Here is a 21418-nt window from a genome sequence, read left to right as displayed (position 1 = left end):
ACTAGAACATATTTTTTCCAGAGGGTCTTCAGGAGCATGTTCAGGATCAAGTTTTTGAACTTTGTTTTTTTAACCGTCTTTTAGTGTTTTGTGGTTTGACAGACGACAGCCGAAGTCTTGACTTGAAAGTTGAATGACTTGAAGAACCTAGTATATTAGTGTGATATTAGTTATCTGTGACTTGAACAAAGATTGTCAAAAAAACAAACAAAATCAAAATTAAAACTTTGTTTTATTTGGATAAAAATGGGATTAGGGATAAAACGACTTTATTTTTGGAATATATAACTACTTATGCAATTCAACTTTGTTGAAATTCAACACTATAGGTGAGAAAACGTACTATTTTATCAATAGGCTATGTTAGTGGCGTAAACCGTACATTTTTCTTGTATTTAAATAATTTCTTTAAGTATTGTACTTATAGTTTTGTATTTTAGATGGTCGTCCAGCACCAGTAGAGTTTACAATGATGGCGACCTCGTCACAGGTCGCTGGCAGCGCGAAACCCTCTGTTGCTGCTGCTAAACCAGGTGTAAACAAGGTAAGACTAGAAATTATCGTACGATTACTGCTAGCTGTTGACCCGTCCTCTTTCGTTCCCGTGGACTGTCAGAATATCCTTTCTTAATGAGGATCTATATTATAGAGAGGAACGCTACATCGCACGCAAAACAAGAAGTCTGAAGTTTTGAGTAGCGGATTGCATAGGCAGGCATACAGTCTGGATGCTAGTAGATAGCAGCAGGTTCACACCAATTGCGTACACGTGACACGTACGTAGTGACGCGCGTATACCCCTAACACAGTTATGCATACATCCACGCTTTACGCAAGCGGTGTGTCATGTTTCATACAGTTCCATACATTAGTACGCGCATTTATGGTACGCGCTACGTCTATGCTTACGCAGCCTGTGTGAATGAGCTATAAGAGGCCAAGATGTTTGCCAACATATAGTATAACTAGTAATAATTATTCTTTCACTTGACGTGTGAGTCTAAATGAACATTTAAGTATCACACGTCTGTTTATAATTCAAGGACTGATGTAGATGAAGGAATAGAGAGAGAGAAAAAACCAGTCTAGTGTGAGTCGGAGTTGCACAGCAAGGGTTCCGTACTATGGTACAAGAAATTACAGATTTTTTTATTTTCACAGTGGCCATATCTAAATTATTATTATTTGTAAACTGTAGTATAGTGGCAACAGTAATACACATTCCGTGAAAATTTCACCACCACCTATTATGTTCACGAGATACAGTCCACTGACAGACAGACAGACGGACAGACAGTGGAGGCTTAGTAATAGGATCCTATTGACACCTTTCGGGTATGGATGCCTAAAAATAAAAAAAGTTTTTTCTTTGGAAGGAAATAAAACCCTCAAGTCATTTAGGTCCGTATTTATTGAACAAAGTGTTTATATAGACCACTAGGGGCCTGTTGAGCAGAGTGCCGACGTCTCTGGCGAACGCAAAGTCGAGGTGGTTGAACTTGGGCCACTCGCACGCCGGACGCACCCCCTCCAGCATCCCTGTTGCGGAGAGTTCGTCCGCTAAACACAGTATTTGCTAAAGTCACAGCTCAGTTGCTCAACTGATCATGGTAAAATTTGGCACAAAAATAAAGAGAGACGTTAATTTAGAAAACTAATCGACCTGGGTCAATTTCGCTCAAGTAAAATTTTTGAAAATCGAGGAGGGAGTATAATTTCCAAAAATCATGAAACATGTATTTCCTTATTTTTAACCGAAAGCCCATAAACCAATTTTAATGGGAAATATTGAATCCCTTTTTAACTCTCTTAGGGGTGAAATTTTTAAAAATTCTTTCTTAGTGAGTGCCTGCGTCACAAAAGGTACCTACTGTCAAAACTTCAAGTTTCTTACCACAGCGGTTTACGTTAGGTTAAGTTAGAAGGAAATAAAACCCTCAAGTCATTTAGGTCCGTATTTATTGAACAAAGTGTTTATATAGACCACTAGGGGCCTGTTGAGCAGAGTGCCGACGTCTCTGGCGAACGCAAAGTCGAGGTGGTTGAACTTGGGCCACTCGCACGCCGGACGCACCCCCTCCAGCATCCCTGTTGCGGAGAGTTCGTCCGCTAAACGCATTATTTGCTGAAAATTTGAAAAAATAGGTCAGTGCCAGGGCATACATTTCAAACTTTAACCACAGTACACAACAGTTAAAGAACTAGTAAAAAAAACCCCAACACAAAAACCTCTATAAGAAAACTAGAAAAGAGCTGATAACTTTCAAACGGCTGAACCAATTTTCTTGGATTATAGCTAAGAACACTCAATCAAGCCACATTTCAAACGAAAAAAACTAAATTAAAATCACTTCATCAGTTTAGGAGCTACGATGCCACAGACAGATACACACGTCAAACTTATAACAACCCTCTTTTTGAGTTGGGGGTTAAAAAAGATGCGAATACTCTAGTTGCCATCAGAATGAGTAACACTATCTACTTACATTTTTCTCAGTAAGCTGATCATTGCCCCCATAGAGCAAGGTAACTGGTACCTTGACATTGGTGATGTTATATGGTTTCACTCTGCCCCATAAGCCATCCTCCCAGGATGTGAATACTCCTGAAATATAGGTAGAAATTATTATTTACTAGTTGTTGCCCACGACTTCGTCCGCGCCTCGCGTGAAATGTCTTTACAACCAACTGATTTTTGTGACACTGAATTTAACAAAAATGCCCTGTACTTTTTATAAGTAATAATTAATAAATATAAATAAATAAAATAAAATATCCACCACGCTTTTCCAAATTGATCCGTCTAGATTGCACGCTATTAGTGCAAAACTTGGTACAAGATTTGAACAAAAAACTAACCTGAAATGGCAATTTTTCCAAAATGTTCCAAATGGCGCCACGACGCTGGCTGGGCTCTGGCTAATAGCACAGCTGTTATATCCTGAAATAATAACTAATATAAGACCACTGTGCTATGGAGGTCGTCAAAGTCAAAAGTTCATTTCAATAAACTTTTCTATCCTAAATTACTTGCTTAAAAAAACTCTAGCTAGCAGGTCTAATTGCAGCCTGAAGCACTAGTCTATACTAATAAATAAAATTGGAGTGTCTGTCTGTAATTTCGAAATAACTACCTCATATTAAGCTCATATGGTTATTTGAACGATACCAACACTGAATCACACGTTTTTAAAATTTTTGTCTGTCTGTCTGTCTGTCTGTCTGTCTGTCTGTCTGTCTGTCTGTTTGAAAAGGCTAATCTCCGGAACGGCTGAACCGATTTTGACGGGATTTTTACAGACAAGTTGAGGATTGACCAGGGCGTAAAATAGGCTACTTTTTTAACCGACTTTCAAAAAGGGAGTTGTGTTTTTCTACCTATGTACACCGAAATCTCAGAGATTTCTGAACCGATTTGCGTAATTTTTTTTTTAATCGATAGAGGAACTATGTGACATTGTTTCATAAAAAAATTGGATTCCAACTCCTCAATCCTGATGCTGCAGGGGACCTCACCATCAATACTGATGGGATTTAGAAACTGTCGGTTATAAATTGATTGATATTGAAGGTATCTGTACCATGTAAAGACTTTGTCGTTGACCTCGAGGACCCAACTCCTCAACCCTGATGCTGTAAGGAATTGCATTCCTAAATCCTGGTGATCCCGGGGACAGGCTATTACGGATAGGCTACTTATGTCCTGGGAAATCAAAAGTTCCCACGGGATTTCAGACCCTAAATCCACGCGGGCGAAGCTGCGGGCATCAGCTAGTATGTAAATAAACAAGAATAAATTAAAAATTTATAACACCCCAGACAAGTGAAGGTTACAGTAACTAGAAAAGAGCTGATAACTTTCAAACGGCTGAACCGATTTTCTTGGATTATAGCTAAGAACACTCTCGATCAAGCCACCTTTCAAACCAAAAAAAAAACTAAATTAAAATCGATTCATTAGTTTAGGAGCTCCGATACCACAGACAGATACACAGATAAACACGTCAAACTTATTACACTCCTCTTTTTGGGTCGGGGGTTAAAAAAGTACCTTATCATATTGTTCGTTGTCTTCGCCAACGATCATATAAACGATCCTCATACATATATCGTCCTCCGGCTTGCCACGGAAGCACATAGATCCAATCAATAAGTCCAAGATATCACGACTTAGACTCACTGAGAGCATGCCTTGAGCGCGCATTCTTTCCTGAAACAAACATAGGGATCTGTTAGTTCTTTCTCATCCTAGCTAACCATGTTAGCCACCGATGACCGAGCTCATTTGACATAAATTTTTAGTCTATTGATGGTTTTTTTTATTAATTGGGTGGGTATAGGCAAGCTCTTGACCACAATCACACCTGATGAAAAGTGATGATGTGTGTGTGGTCTAAGATGGGACGCGTTTACCTAGAAGGTGCCTATTCACTCTTGTTTTAAAGATACCCGGATTGTATTTGGTTGGAAACACAGATCGCGGAAGAGTATTCCAAACCTTAACCATGCGTATGAGGAATGATGACGCAAAACGTTTCTATGAAAAATATTTTAATTTCACTCAATAAAGCAGTGATGTAGAATCAACCAATGTCAAATGAGCTCGGTGGATATCATTCAGTGTTGATCACTGAGTTAGCGTATTACCCTGCTGGTTATTATTCTAAACCCATGCCCATAGTCTTCGACTTTTTCTTCTTCGTCTTCGACTAGTGCCTGGAGTTTCCAAATAATCGAATAACATATAGACGTTGGAAACCCAAGGTGCTGGTATGCTGTGCTAACTTACTGGTAATTCCAAAGTCTTCAACGCAGTCACGGCAAGGGGTTTGATATTGGACAGATACACAGCCGGCGCCAGAGCCACGAAGCTGATGATCTTGTCGTTGTACTCCGGCCTCTCCGACATCATCACGAAGAAGCTGGTGGTGCCCATGGAGTAGCCCACGTACATCACTTTGGGCACACTGGTCACGTTCAGGATCTTGTCGACCATCGCTGGTACGTCGTATTTACCGTGCTCGTGGAAACTGGAATCCAATGGAAAGATAGATCAGTACCTACTCCTGATTGTAATTATCCACTTTATAGTGGATTTTCAGGGTTCGTATCTCAAAAGGAAAAACGGAACCCTTATAGGATCACTTTGTTGTCTGTCTGTCTGTCCGTCCGTCGTTTATGTCAAGAAAACCTATAGGGTACTTCCCGTTGACCTAGAATCATGAAATTTGGCAGGTGGGTAGGTCTTATAAAACAAGTAAAGGAATAAATCCGAAAACCGTGAATTTGTGGTTACATCATCATTACTATCACCTGTTTTCGTATTTGCTAGCGTTCTAATTAGTACCATCTCGCAGTAGTCTAAACCATTTGTGATATCAAGATATGCTCGCTTTTTCACTACTTACGAGAATCCTTCTCTCAGATATTCATGGTCTCATCTTTCTCCTTTCCCATTCAATTAAATAAGTAACCATATATTTTTAACATACCTGAAGTTCCAAAACTTTGGGTTCCTCTTTGTATAATTGACATGGGAGGTGTAAATATTACCTCGTAGGTTTCCAAGCCACACATCATAGCCTTCGTCAGCTAGGAGATATGCTAAAATAAATTGCAAAGATTTACATTTTTTTTACATTTGTATTTATATATACCTCGCGATCTTCAAAGGGACTCCGTGGTCATAGTTATTAGCAAACATGCTAAATACCACGAATCATCTTGTTAACGTCGATGCTATCCAGCTCGTCAACAATACGGGCCTAATGCGAAAACTTAAAATGACTAAGCCTTTTGAGCTATTGTAGTCATTGATTGATTGATTGATTGATTGAAGATGCCTTTACCAAAAATCTCTTAAAATTATGTACCTACTTAAAAAATTGACACTCCCTTACCTAGGCTTCTCTCAGGGCCCATGATAACAAAATCACCGCTGCTACCCAGGAGTCCATGGACAATCAATACAGCCTTCTTTCCTTTAGCGCTGAAGCCTGCTTTCCTGGCTATCCGCCTTCCTGCTGGTATCCTGTGCATTTGGATGATGTAGCCATCTTCTGTGGTGACTCGGTGCTTCTCGATGGGGTAGCCGGCTGTGGCTATTAGTTCTGGCTGGAAAGAGCAAATCAGGATATGAGGCATGGCAGGGGCAATTTGGTTTTCCGGGATAAAAAGTTGTCTCTGTCAATAACATGGACGCAAGCTACCTCGGTACCAAACATACAAATCGGTTGAACGGATGGGTCTTTAAGAATCCCGTGGGAACTCTATGATTTTCCGGGATAATAAGTAGCCTATGTCCGTCCACGGGATAGAAGCTAACTCTGTACCACAGAATCGGTTAAACAGTTGGACCGTGAAAAGGTAGCAGACAGACAGACACACTTTCGCATTTATAATATTGGTATGGATTGTTAGAATCCTTACAATATCATCTCAAGTGACACTTAACAGGGCTCTTTCCGTCACTCGTTTCATACAATCGTAGTTCCAATTTCATTTGAATATTAAGCAACCAAAGTCCATGAAATTTTGCAGACATATTCTAGAAACTAATATCTGTGTCTGTGGTGTTTTAGATTTTTCTAAAAATATGTAGTTTTAAAATTACAGGGGCTCAAAGATTTGTATGAAAATTTTTAAGACCGTGTAACTTTGAAACCGAATATTTTAACAGAAATGGAAAACCACAGACATAGATATTAGTTTCTAGAATATGTCTGCAAAATTTCATGGACTTTGGTTGCTTAATATTCAAATGAAATTGGAACTACGATTGTATGAAACGAGTGACGGAGAGAGCCCTCTTAATATAACGGCTGTATGGTGCCCTTTTCAAATGTGATAAAGTTTTTGGCACAGCAGTTTTTAATTTTTTACTCTGTGATATTTGGCCGCCGTGGACGAAATTATTTCCGGAGGACATTATTTAATAGGTATTTAAATCAAATGTGTTGTTTATAGCTGTACTTATAGTATAATTGTCTTAGATTCTGTTGTTATGTTTTTAACGTGACATGATAGCCATTATATGACGCCCATTAGATATCTACATAGATAAGCATCTTGATCACGACCTTTGCATGGTGGAATATTTTGCCTAAAGATCTCGATGGTGCAGCGGTACAAATGTTTGACTCCAATGACAGAGGTTTCAGATTCAGTTTTTGGTTGGGTTATTTCAGGACTACTTAAATCTAATGAGGAACTTTCCAGGACATATTCCTTAAAAGTGTCATAGATGGTGCTGTTTATGCCCTTCCAAGAAAGATTGTCTATTTGTGCTAGTCTTTTTTTTTTCACCCGACTACGGCCAAAGTTACGCGGTCTTAAAAATTCACATACAAATCTTTGAGCCCCTGTAATTTTAAAACTACATATTTTTAGAAAAATCTAAAACACCTAAACACAAAACTGCATGCAACATGGACTTTGGTTGCTTAATATTCAAATGAAACTGGAACTACGATTGTATGGAGTAAGTGACGGAGAGAGCCCTGTTAAATCAGCATTTTTAAAAATTATAATTTTATTCGTATAAACTAACGAATTGAACATTTATGTTAATTTATGCGTTTGTGCATGATTCCGCATACCTATCTAACTCATAATAGTTACAACATCCTCTTGTCTTTATTTGTATATAGAATTTAAATCAGGATATCATAATATATTATAATAATATAAGGAAATCGATTGCTTTTCCGCCATGTGCTTTCTGGCCAGATAAAATCTAAATACCTACAATATGTAACATAATTAATATATCAACAAATACTGCTGTATAACTGGTTATATTAATGAAAGTGTAAAGGAAAAAGTGTGTAAGTGACAATACGGTACGGTACCGACTACGGTAAAGCCAATAGGAAGGGTTATAATTTTAGCAGTCTATGTAGGTATGTATGTTTGTATCCAGATTCTGTGTGTTCCACCGTAGCGCCTAAACTACTGGGCCGATTTTGATGAATGAGGTGTCAATTGATTCGTCGTAAAGGTCCGGGTGACATAGTCTACATTTTATTCGAAATAAATCGACCTAACGGATGTTACATAAAAAAAAAGTGAGGGTCGCCAAAATTATTTTTTGCTATTGTATAGAGTGGGATGTTAAATGAAAGAGTAAAATTCTAAGTTCATGAATATAAATGTACCACAACATTAAAATATACCAGGCGACAGAAAAACAATCTAACTATAATATTTCGCCGTTTATTGAGACGCTCGCAGTCGGGTTTTAGTTTTTAACTCTATCTTGTATTCAAGATCACTAAATTATGACATTATGATGATTATAGCTTATTATGTCACATAAAATTTTAAAAACCGATTATTCATCCATGACGTTATATCCATCACTAGCGACCCGACCCGGCTTCGCACGGGTGGAAACTACCACGAAAAATCCTATCTATTTTCCGGGATAAAATATAGCCTATACGGATTCGGAAGAATCCCTCTAAGTAATGGTAAAAGAAATTTTGAAATCGGTCCAGTAGTTTTTGAGCCTATTCAATACAAACATACATAAATACAAAAATACAAAGGTTTCCTCTTTATAATATTAGTATAGATTACCGAGCAATAGATAAATGGGTAGTAAACTTAACTATTTCCGCTTTTCATTAAATTTTTATTGACCATTACACTTACATGAAGTTACATTGAAAAACATATAGGTAGTTTTGTTCTGAAACATTAATTCCTTAATTGCACTCCTTCGTATTGGGTCATTACGCTATACCTATAATAGACACTAGCTGTGCCCGCGACTTCGTTCGCGTGGAATAGTGACTTTTCGGGCAGCGTGATTCTTTAAATTGACGTAACTTTTTTATTTATGAATCGATTGACATGAAATAAACACTAAATGTTAAGTGAAGCTTACTACAATATATTAGTGAAAACCGTATCTAAATCGAATAAGCCGTTTCTGATATTAGCGTGCACAAACACACAGACAAACAGACAAAAAAATAATTAATTACAATTTCGGGTTCGGCATCGATATAATAACAACCCCTGCTATTTTTTTATATATTTCCATTGTACAGACACCACTTTTCTACAATTTTATTATATGTATAGATTATGGTCCATTATAGGTATACCGCATAACTGAGGAGGCTCCCGCGGTGTCGGAGCGGTGCGGGAGGATGACAGCTGTTGTCACATGTTGACACTCTTGACTCCCGCGTTACGTCATCACACCCCTCCCGCACCGCTCCTGCACCGCTCCCGCACCGCTCCACTACCGCAAGCAGTTATTAATATTTATAATACTTGCAGGGACTTCGTCTGTGCTGGTGTTAGCTGGCGGTCGTGCTCTGCCTTTTTGGAGTGTTTTTTTTGTTAAAACTGACTGGAAAGTGCTCTAAGGGGGTGCCGTGCGTATGTCGGCGAGCGCCGGCACAGACGGGGTCCATACTTGTAAAGTTTAACTAACTTATTACAAATAACTACAAACTTGACATTGGCTGATCTTTGTAAAGCCAGACGAGAGAGGAGGTAATGCTTGCACTAAACTTGTTTTTAGGGTTCCGTACCTCAAAAGGAACAACCTTATAGGATCACTTTGTTGTCTGTCTGTCTAAGAAAACCTTCAATGGATTAACAAGTGTAAATTAAAAATTTATAACACCCCCGATAAGTGAAGGTTACAGTAACTAGAAAAGAGCTGATAACTTTCAAACGGCTGAACCGATTTTCTTGGATTATAGCTAAGAACACTCTCGATCAAGCCACCTTTCAAACAAAAAAAAACTAAATTAAAATCGGTTCATTAGTTTAGGAACTACGATACCACAGACAGATACACAGATACACACGTCAAACTTATTACACCCCTCTTTTTGGGTCGGGGGTTAAAAATGAATCAAATGAGCTCTGTAGCTATCATTCAGTGTTGTAGGCTGGCCAGGAGATCCCAAGACTTCAGGAGATTCTATACGCGTGGACGTCGCCGGTTCTTTAAACTTTGTAAGAGCCTGTCATCTTACTCGTGGTTGCCTGATAATAATCGCTTAAATTAATCCATGATTATTATTAACTATTATCATTCATTAGCTCTGTAATGTATGTAATAACAAGTAATAAAAACATTCAACTTACTCAGCTATGCTACAATGTAGCAAATCGTAAACTTAGAGCCATAATATATGTATAATGTATATAATGTTAAAAGGAAAAGCTGACTGACTGATCTATCATAGTATCAATGCACAGCTCAAACTACTGGACGGATCGGGCTAAAGGCATGCAGATAGTTATTAATATTGCGGCTACATTAAGGTTAACGTCAATGCCCAAAAACGCCATAATTATCGCGATAATCAACGCGTCAAACTGAGTGGCCACACTTGAACGGTTAAGGTGGAAGCGACGGGCCTGCCCGCGAAATTCAAATTTAATTTAGTATTTCGGTCTTCAGTCGGTTTTCAGTCCGCTTCTCAACCGTTGAGCTATCGAGGCTCTCAACATTACATTAACGGCCAACAACGCGATGTTCAACGGCGTTTTCCGTTAAACGTAGATGTAGCCACGAACAACGTGCAACGGCATTCACGATGCCGTTCGGCGTTGGACGATTTTAACCCCAATTCAATTGGCATTAGACGTTAAGGGGCATGAGACGGGCCTGCCCGCGAAATTCAAATTTAATTTGGTTTTTCGCAATTTGTAAACTAATACGAGAACGTAGGCTTATGGCATGGCAGTAGGTATCATCCTCACAGGTTTATATAAAAATCTTTACTTGAAAGGGTCCAGTTTAAGAAATTAATTCTAGTATCGACTATTCTCACAAATTAGTCGATACTAGAATAAATTTTTTAAACTGGACCCTTTCAAGTAAAGATTTTTTTTATGTAAACCTGTGAGGATGATACTGCCATTGTCGCAAACAAAATACCATAAGCCTACGTTGTCGTATTAGTTTACAAATTGCGAAAACCAAATTAAATTTGAATTTCGCGGGCAGGCCCGTCTCATGCCCCTTAACGTCTAATGCCAATTGAATTGGGGTTAAAATCGTCCAACGCCGAACGGCATCGTGAATGCCGTTGCACGTTGTTCGTGGCTACATCTACGTTTAACGGAAAACGCCGTTGAACATCGCGTTGTTGGCCGTTAATGTAATGTTGAGAGCCTCGATAGCTCAACGGTTGAGAAGCGGACTGAATTCCTAAAGGTCGGCAGTTCAAACCCCATCCATTACAATATTGTCGTACCTACTCCTAGTACAAGTTTTTCGCTTAATTAAAAGGAAAAGGGGAGTATTAATCATGATTAGCATGGCTTATATCCTTTATTTAAAAAAAATGGTCGGGACATATTATTAAACGTAGACATAAGCTAGGAAAGGGTTTTTGAAAATTCAACCCCGAAGCGGGGGCGACCACGACCGACGGACAGGTCGTGCTTAGTAATTCGCAGGATCACGCACCGTGGGAAGTGAGCATTACAAAGTTAATCGATGATCATTCATTACCTTTTTACAGAGGATAATAACAATATAATTGCGGATTGCACAAATGTCTAATGGTTTGAACAAAGAGGCGGGAGGAATTCGCGTCGCGTTCGTTCCTGATATCAAATGCGATTGCACAAGTAAGATTATTTATTTAAATAAAAAATATTCTAATAAGTACCTACCTAATAATAATCATTATTATCAATGCTGCAATGGCTATAATATTATGATTATTGCGCTCCAGCAATGCGCGGGGCTGCAATTGCTTGTATAGTAGCATATTATTGTAAATTGAACACTTGAAAAGAGCAATCGCCGAGTTTCTTGCTGGTTCTTCTCGGTAGGAACAGCATTTCAAAAATTTATAGCCAGTGTCTCTCGAGGTGATGAAAGAATTGGAACGATACATCATACAGCCAAATATGTTCAGACATTCAGAAGTTATGGTGGAATATACAAACTCGCATACATACGACCCTAAAAACATTACACATTACACTCTTTTTTTGGGCAACCGTGAAAAAAATAGCCTAGCTCACTTTCCAGGCCTAACTTTGCGAGAAATCACGTCGATCCATCGGTCCGTTGCTGCGTGATTGAAGGACAAACCAACAAACGAACACACTTTCTCATTTATAATACTTATCTGTAGATAAGTATCTAGATTACAATATAAGCAAAATTACAAATTAAATCTCTGACCATTATAGTATAAAACAATTAAAATAATGATAAATAATTAAAATTAGTAATTACATATTTACGCTTAGCAGCAACAAAGTCACAAATTACAAAAACTGGTTTTACGGCCTATTCACGACTCTGGGATCTAGCAATTTTTAGGGTTCCGTACCCAAAGGGTAAAAAACCCGGACAAGTGCGAGTCAGACTCGCGCACCGAGGGTTCCGTACCTACTCGGGAGCTTTTTTCGACATTTTGCACGATATTTTCTTACGTGTCATAATCTGTCCTACATGAAATAATTTGATTTATTTCATTTCGATGGAGGAACTATGTAAACATTTTTCGTCGCTGAGTCAGCGTTGAAAGCGTTTATAGAATAACGCTGCTCTCGTTCATACAAAGAACGTGCGAATCCAAATTTAAATTGACGTCACATGTTATACGTGGTTTCGCATTCAGAGCAGCTGACATTTTGATTTCCTATATCATCTTCATTCAAGCGGCATAATGTGGACATAATAGACAATGGTAACCAGCAAACAATAACAATTATCTGTGGAATAAATAAAAAAAAAACCAAGTCACTGACTACACGTGCCCGATCTACATATTTTACGTGACGGACTTTTTATAGATGCTATAAAATTAAAAAGTACTTAATGTGGGATAAAAACTACGTCATGGACTATATTTTGCGTGATGAACTTTGACGCTATAAAATTAAAAAGTATTTAATGTGGGATATTTAAATAAACACCGGCCAGGTGCGAGTCAGAATCGCGCACCGAGGGTTCCGTACTCGGGTATTTTTTCCAACATTTTGCACGATAAATCAGAAACTATCGTACATAAAAATAAATAAAAAACTTTTTTAGAATTTATACGTAAATAAAAAATTAAATAAATACGTAAAGGCCTTTCATATGATACCCCACTTGGTATAGTTATCTTACTTTGAAAATTGAAACACATTTTAATTGTTTTAATGATGTAACCACAAATTCGCGGTTTTCAGATTTATTCCTGTACTTGTGCTATAAGACCTATCTACCTGCCAAATTTCATAATTCTAGGTCAATGGGAAGTACCCTATAGGTTTCTTGACAAACACGACGGACGGACGGACGGACAGACATACAGACAGACAGACAGACAGATAGACAGACAAAGTGATCCTATAAGGGTTCCGTTTTTCCTTTTGAGGTACGGACCCCTAAAATGACTAATGACTTAGTCATTATCTATAGATAATGACTTAGTTTTTAGGGGGTTTTGTATAAATATTATAATAATTTTTTTTTAGAATTTTTAATAATGGTTTATATAATAATAAACTTGAAAAATTACACGAAATAAAAAAACATATACTTAAATCATTAAAAATTCTTTAGATAATATTAAAACCTGAGAAGATGTTTACTAATTGAGACAGGTTTTTCATATTTATCGCAAAAAATGAATACTATAAAGTTGAACTCTACGTTTGAGCATACCTAGTATTAATCACGTTTTCCCGTCTTTAACCTTTAGTCCTCTAGGGCAGGTAACCTTTGGAAATCACAAAAAATACAAAAACAATGCAAGAAGTAAAGTCTTATATGTATAATTTATGTAAGAATATGTAACCTTTTTTTATACGCAAAAGTTATTTTAAAATAAGCACTTAATAACTTAAGTAATAAATAAAAACTTCAATACATAGTTTTATAATATTACGAAGAGATAAAGTTTGTAAGTTTGTTTGTACAGCAAAAAGAAAATATTCTAATTTGGTAGACAAATAAAATCATTAGGAATGCCGTCAATCAAGGATAAGAAATACGCTGTCGACAACGCACGACCACGGCCTTTGTATTGAATCTCACTTAGACGATGAAAGCACTAAGCACAATCTTGTTTCTTTCTTTTTAGTTTATTTTTTTCCTTTTGAGGTACGAAACACTAGAAATTAGAGATCCCTACGAAAATTGTAATAAGCTACACGTGCGAGGCCGGGGCGGGTCGCTAGTAGTATGTATAGCTACGCGTGTTGTCAGATTCATTCAACACTATACTCTATCCGTGGAATGAAGTTAGTATAGCGCTCTCTGTAACGTAATCCCATACAAATGATAGAGACAAAAATCTCAGTAACTATTTCGAATCACCAACCAATCACTCACCAAACACAATCGTAAATAATATTACGCAGTAACTGCTCATATTTTCAACTTTGGTGACGCGTAGGCACTTTAAACTGTGTTATGAATATAATAACCATTCCAGTATAAATATATCACCAAGGTAACAGACGGCAGGAATCACAAGTGGCTCATACAAGTCATAAATAGCAAAAAAAAAAAACGGCAAGTGTGAGTCGGACTCGCGCACCGATGGTTCCGTACTACAGAAGTAAAACGGTAAGAATCACTTTTGTTAACGAAACGCAAAACTAACAGTTTGTAGAGGTTTATTGTTAATATCAAAAAAACTATGATAGTTAGAGCGTTAGTTTTATTTTTTCTGTGAAATATACATAAACTTCTATTGACCATAATTGTTTCAGATTTTTCAAGTTACTTTGAAAATTGAAAATACCAATTATTATTTGTTCTTGAACACATTTGATTTTTTTTCAGATTTTTTCCTTTCCTTGTGCTATAATATCTACCTGCCTGCCAAATTTCATGATTCTAGGTCAACGGGTAGTATCCTATAGGGTTTCTTGACACCACAGAAGAACAGACAGACAACGAACTGATCCTATAAGGGTTCCTTTTTCCCCTTTTGGGGCGCAGAACCCTAAAAATAATACTAATAATAATTATATGTTTTATTTTGATACTATGTATGAGTAATATTCCAAACAAAATAACTGTATAATAGCGTTACGGTTATTTAATTGTTCACATTACGAGAAGTTTCCCTAGCGCGCTCCACAGCCATCTCCACACAAACGTACTTTGCTTCTCATTTGAATATTGACCAATATAACTCAATGAAATGTAAACACGTTAGATAGCAACTAATATAATGTTTGCAACCCGGTACGGGCGAGCGCGGGTGACGTATATCCATACTAATATTATAATTGCGAAAGTGTGTCTGTCTGTCTGTCTGCTACCTTTTCACGGCCCAACAGTTTAACCGATTTGTATGAAATTTGGTACTGAGGTAGCTTGCGTCCATGTTATTGACAGACACCTTTTTATCCCAGAAAACCAAACAGTTCCCACGGGATCTTCAAAAACCTACATCCATGCGGACGAAGTCGCGGGCATCCTCTAGTACATTATAAATCTTTTACAAAATTTCATTGAGTATGATTCGTTAATTTCATTATTTTTCATTCAAACTACGTTTTTATGGAGCGCGCCACAAATGAACTCCTCTTATTAAAAACACTCAACCCGTCTGTAGATATGCGTCAGTTCTAACTCCCTATATATCGAGTTTTGATTAATTACAATCTAATTGATCTAGAAACCGAGTTTACCTTCTTCAGTAGGTATATGACATACCAGCCCATAAAATTAAATGTAGATTAGTGATTAGGAAAACAATGACAAAGCATTTTTTGTTTACACCTTTCATCGTCAATACCGGCCCACTATTGAGCACAGGTCTCCAAATGAGATGATTTAGCTATATATTTTTTCAATTACTTGCAATCATATTATAGAGACTAGCTGATGCCCGCAGCTTCGCCCGCGTGGATTGGTCAGATCCCCTGCAGCATCAGGATTGAGGAGTTGGAATCCAAATTTTTTATGAAACAATGTCACAAAGTTCCTCTATCGATTAAAAAAAAAAATTACGCAAATCGGTTCAGAAATCTCAGAGATTTCGGTGTACATAAGTAGAAAAACACAACTCCCTTTTTGAAAGTCGGTTAAAAAAGTAGCCTATGTTACACCCTGGTCAATCCTCTACTTGTCTGTGAAAATCCCGTCAAAATCGGTTCAGCCGTTCCAAAGATTAGCCTTTTCAAACAGACAGACAGACAGACAGACAGACAGACGGACAGACAGACAAAAATTTTAAAAACGTTTGATTCAGTTAACGTATCGTTCAAATAACCCTATGAGCTTAATATGAGGAAGTTATTTCGAAATTACAGACAGACACTCCAATTTTATTTATTAGTATAGATGCACGCACTGCGATTTAAAATTCGCGCGGGGAAAATCTGTGATTTGATACAAACTGCGGTATTAAGGTGCATAACACGGGTCTGCCCGCGAAATTCAATTTGGTTTTTCGCAATTTGTTAACTAATACGACAAAGTAGGCTTATATGGCATTTTAATTGCGCCAATGGCGGTATCATCCTCACAGGTTTAAATAAAATTCTTTACTTGAAAGGGTACAGTTTAAGAAATTAGTTATAATATCGCCTAATTTGTGAGTAACTCATGTCAAATTCATTATTTTGACTAATTTCTTAAACTGAACACTTCCAAGTAAAAATTATCCGGTGAATATGATACTGCCATTGGCGGAATTAGAATGCCATAACTTTGTCGTATTAACTTATAAATTGGGAAAAACCAAATTGAATTTCGCGGCTAGACTCGTTTAGTTTGCCTTAAATGCGAATATTTTGTGCAGTATGGACTATGGAGTAATGTATGGCGCTCACCGCATTCGCAGTGCGGGCAGGTGAAATTCCGTACACGGGAAATTAATCGCGAGGAAAACAATTGTAAATTAAAAATTTATAACACCCCCGACAAGTGAAGGTTACAGTAACTAGAAAAGAGCTGATAACTTTCAAACGGCTGAACCGATTTTCTTGGATTATAGCTAAGAACACTCTCGATCAAGGCACCTTTCAAACAAAAAAAAAACTAAATTAAAATCGGTTCATTAGTTTAGGAGCTACGATGCCACAGACAGATACACAGATACACACGTCAAATTTATAACACCCCTCTTTTCCTGGGTCCTGGGTCAAAAATCGCCGTGCGGGCTAGGCCTTAAACGCAAATAACTCCGAAAGCTAGAGATGCGTGTCTGGGATAGAACCCCCGAACTCCCAAATAAGAGGTAGGCGTGTTAACCAGTAGGCTTCACGGCTATATCGATTTACATTGCTTACATTGCTGAAATCATAAGTCATAAAGCATACCCTTCCGTAATATAAGGTAATTTATTATGAGTCTAGAAATGCATCAGCACTATACAAGGCTCGCTATGTTACTAGTATTATAATTTATATTTCCTGCTCCCCCATATAAAGATATTTAGAAGGTATGGAATAATCATAGTATGTGACAATGATTACGCGTATAATGCGCGACTGGTCGAGATGGCAATCGGGTTGGGGACGCCCCGCAAACCCGCACAGAAGATTAGCAGACTTCACACGCCTTTGACAATATTATGAAGAACTCAGGCATCCAGGTTTCCTCACAATGTTTTTCTTCATCGTTAAAGCAAGCAGTATGGTTATATGGCATTTTTTAATTGTATACTAGACGATGCCCGCGACTTTGCCCGCGTGGATTTCGGATTTTTAATCCCGTAGGAACTTTGATTTCCAGGATAAAAAGTAGCCAATGTCCTGCCCCGGGATGTATCTCAAGTCTGTATCTCATTATATTAGTTCATCAGTTGGGCCGTGAAAATGTCGCAGACAGACACACTTTCGCATTTATATTATTAGTATGGATGTCAGACACGAGTAGAAGTTGCTATTACTTACCCAAAATGTTTTACGCTTTTTGCATAAAAATGTTTGTATTATTCGTTTTGAATTAGAGTTCAAAATGTGAGTTCAAGGTTACTTATTACATTTGTATTTGTATTTATTTATTCTTCGTTTCAGACTTATAAAAGCACTTACGAAAGTCACAATACACTGAAAAAATAAATCTACCAAATATGTAGGATCTAAATAATATCAAAATAACAATAGTAACAATAGTAAACCTTTCTAATATTACGGGTACACAAGTAGGTACATATATTACTTATGTAATTAACCCCCGACCCAAAAAGAGGGGTGTTATAAGTTTGACGTGTGTATCTGTGTATCTGTCTGTGGCATCGTAGCTCCTAAACTAATGAACCGATTTTAATTTAGTTTATTTTTGTTTGAAAGGTGGCTTGATCGAGAGTGTTCTTAGCTATGATCCAAGAAAATCGGTTCAGCCGTTTGAAAATTATCAGCTCTTTTCTAGTTACTGTAACCTTCAATTGTCTGGGGTGTTATAAATTTTTAATTTACACTAGTTGAATAATATATTTTTGAAAAAGTCTGAAATTTCCACGGGGTAGCTGGAGTCATTTTGGGGGGTCGAAACCCCTCTTGATCTATGATATTCCCAAATAAAGTTTAATAAGGAAAATACACATTAAAATATTAATGGTAATCAAATCGAATAAGTAGAGTTAGGTAATGGACGAACGGAGACACTTGTCATGGAAATAGGTACGTGCACTTTTTTTTCTTTCTAACGTCTGATTTTTTTTAATCATTGAACTAAGCAATCTTCTCAGTGGTAGCACTAGCTTTAAGCTTAGGCAGGAGAATAAAATTATTTTAATAAATTTTATTAATAGTAGTAGATTTATACTCCTGCTAAGCGTAAAGGTCGTATCTGAAAATAACATTTTTTTTCAGTTAGTTTTAATTTTTATCTCCTTCAGGATTTTTTTTTTACTTTTCGGTGTTTCGAATTTTTGTATATTTATTTTGACATTTTTGCATATTTGGCATCATAGCAACACTTCTGAGGTTCCTATAAAACGGAAAAGACTAATAAACTTACCACTGTGGCATATGCTTCTTTTTTCAAAACACGTGTACGTTCACATGTCACTAAACCCAAGCACAAAATTAAAAATAAACGCATAAGTAAAAACCCCATTTTATAATATTATTTTACACTTATTTAAAATTAAACTGATTTCTGTCACTTATTTATTAAAAACCACAAATTGTTATTGTAGCGTAAAGGAACTAGCACATTTTTTTAATACTTTTTTTTTAAATTGAAGCTTATTAAGTATACAATTTTTTATTTATTTGTAAATAAGAAAAAGTCGTCGAAACTCTGTCTATTATAACGAATTTATTAATACTAAATATCACTTTTAAGTTATGTATCAAAAGTCCTCAAGCTTTTACAAGTGTTTTCAGTCACTAAAATTTTTTACACTAATTTTTATTAATAAAATAAAAATTGTGATGAATGATTTTTAAACGCTTATTTTTTCAACTGATATTTCTGAACATATCACTTTTTTCATTTAAATAACTTTCGCGTCGAAATGTTTATTTTTTCAATTGATATTTATTGTCATATTATTTTATTAATTTATATATCCAATTTATTTTTTCGATTTATATTTGTTGACATGTAATTTTTTCAATTTAAATAGTTTAACACCGACCGGCGTATCGCGAATGTTACGGGCGACGCGTCCTGCCGCATGCCAGCACATTTATTCAGACCCATGTCGTTACACGCACGTTTTGTGACGACCGGCGACGTTTTCCGCATCTCATTATTCGATGTATAACATGTTTAATGACCTAATCGAATCCTTCGCTGGAATCATCGTTTTTATTTTTCTAGATCGTGCCAGTTCGCGTAAGTTCGATTTTTAAAATCCCAAAGGAACTCTTTGATTTTTCTGGATAAATAGTACTCAGGCTTGCGACTCCTACGCTCCGCCTCAGGAAGGTCCAAAAGTCATTTGTGGGAATGGGTATAATCTTTTATAACAAAATTCCTCAGCCAATGTTGGACTTGCCTTTACACAGGTTCAAAAAATCTATTAAAAATATGCTCCTGAGAAAAGCATATTATACTATCGAAGATTATGTAAATGATAAAAGAGCGTGGATTTGACCTGCAGCTCGCTCCAGCAATGCGCGGGACCTCAATTGCTTTTACACATGGCATAATATTGTATATCAAATCTTTGAAAGAGCAACCGCTGAGTTTCTTGCTGGTTCTTCTTGGTAGGAAAGGTATTCCGAACCAGTGGTAGATGCTTTTGACGATTCAAAAGAACTTGTAAAAGTCTAATTGAATAAAAATATTTTGAATTTTGAATTCTGTCTCCGTCACTGGGATGGCAAGTCTTCTCTTTTCTCTAGGAGGAGGAAAAATCCCCCACGGACTTCTGTCTGCCGACAGGGTGTGGGACTAAAAGAACCTACGGATGAGCACGGAACCGTATTACATTACTTCGTGCTGACCCTGTAATTCCTCTTTTTCCTTTTTTTCTTGCTTTCTCTGTCCTCCCTTATCATCACCGTGGGAACTCTTTGATTTTCCTGGAGAAAAAAAAGGCTAGGTATTTCCCTTCCCGGGATGCACCAGTGGAATGTGAAAGGAAGCATAATTTTATAATATTAGTATGGATTATTAGCGACCGCCCGCGGCTTCCCTCTAATAAAAAATCTAAAAATCTGACCTTACTCCTTGTCTATATTACAAAGAGAACTTCTGTCCAAAATTTTGGCACACTAAGTCTTAAGGGTTTGGGTTGGGCATTGACGCAACCCACGATGATCCCATAGTCGCTGATCGTTCCTCCTTGTGTTGGGGATAAAGTTTCAGCTTTACTAAATACACTAACTTTATTAAATAACTAAGATCTGGACCTTACGGGCTCTTAGTCCATAGTAAAGGGTTTCGTCAAAGCAGAATGTGCCAGTAAGGTCTTAATGACCCATTTGAGATAACGACCCTGTGGAATAAACCGTTAACTTTTCACCCATGACCTTTCGGATTTCCTTCCGTTCCATTGAGCTATCTCAGATAAATCATTCATGATCATGTTATCATGTGATAATTATTGCTTTATGCCCTTGCTCATATATATTATGCAGTTCTAGTTATTAAGGCTTGGGCAGATACGACTTTGAGCTATGCGACCGCGACACGGCACTTGCATCATCATCTTTTATCCTTATCAACCGATAGATGTCCACTATTGGATATAGGGTTCATGTAGGGGCCCTTCTACACGCTACGGTCTTGCGACGCTGCGATCCAGCCAATGATTCGTTTGATGTTGTCTGTCCACCGAGGCAAGGTCGTTATTCCAGCGCTCTGGAAATTCAACGTCTATCGGTTTTTCGAACTATGTACCTTGCCCATTGCCACTTCAGCTTCGTAGCTTACTCTCGGTTACTCTGGTTCCCTAACGGATCTCCTCGTTTCTGATTTGGTTACATAGAGAAACGCCGAGCTCTGCGGTTTCGTATGAGACCCATAGTTAGCGACCATGTTTCGGATCTATGTGGCACTTCATACAAG

General features: G+C 37.3%; 2 protein-coding genes across 5 annotated transcripts in view; one reads left to right on the top strand and one right to left on the bottom strand.

The window, feature by feature from the left end:
• Positions 1-160: 160 nt before the first annotated feature.
• LOC123876111 (protein cramped) overlaps positions 161-21418 on the top strand; it is a 35597-nt gene continuing 14339 nt past the window's right edge. The window contains exons 1-2 of one of the 3 annotated variants that reach the window (XM_045922248.1): positions 161-329; positions 441-544. In XM_045922248.1, coding sequence (XP_045778204.1) covers positions 470-544 — 75 coding nt within the window. In that variant the 5' untranslated portion in view covers positions 161-329; positions 441-469. Of the gene's footprint in view, positions 330-427; positions 545-2018; positions 2146-21418 lie in introns of those variants that run through there. The other 2 variants (XM_045922249.1, XM_045922250.1) reach the window with 2 other exon arrangements.
• Positions 1943-19632, bottom strand: LOC123876126 (lipase 3-like). Of its 2 annotated transcripts, none has more exons than XM_045922277.1 (8): positions 18914-19632; positions 5906-6114; positions 5493-5609; positions 4790-5030; positions 4052-4210; positions 2860-2941; positions 2487-2605; positions 1943-2125 (listed from the first exon to the last, which is right to left on the bottom strand). In XM_045922277.1, exons 1-8 carry the CDS (start codon positions 19010-19012, stop codon positions 1943-1945), a joined length of 1209 nt encoding a protein of 402 aa, XP_045778233.1. In that variant the 5' UTR covers positions 19013-19632. The 2 variants fall into 2 exon arrangements, with proteins under 2 accessions (XP_045778233.1, XP_045778232.1); XM_045922276.1 differs by having other exon boundaries at positions 5493-5604; positions 5901-6114; positions 18914-19628.

This window comes from Maniola jurtina, chromosome 21 (assembly GCF_905333055.1).
Source record: "Maniola jurtina chromosome 21, ilManJurt1.1, whole genome shotgun sequence".
NCBI lineage: Eukaryota > Metazoa > Arthropoda > Insecta > Lepidoptera > Nymphalidae > Maniola > Maniola jurtina.
Note: the sequence above shows the minus strand (reverse complement) of the source record. Positions and strands in the feature narration are given on the sequence as shown.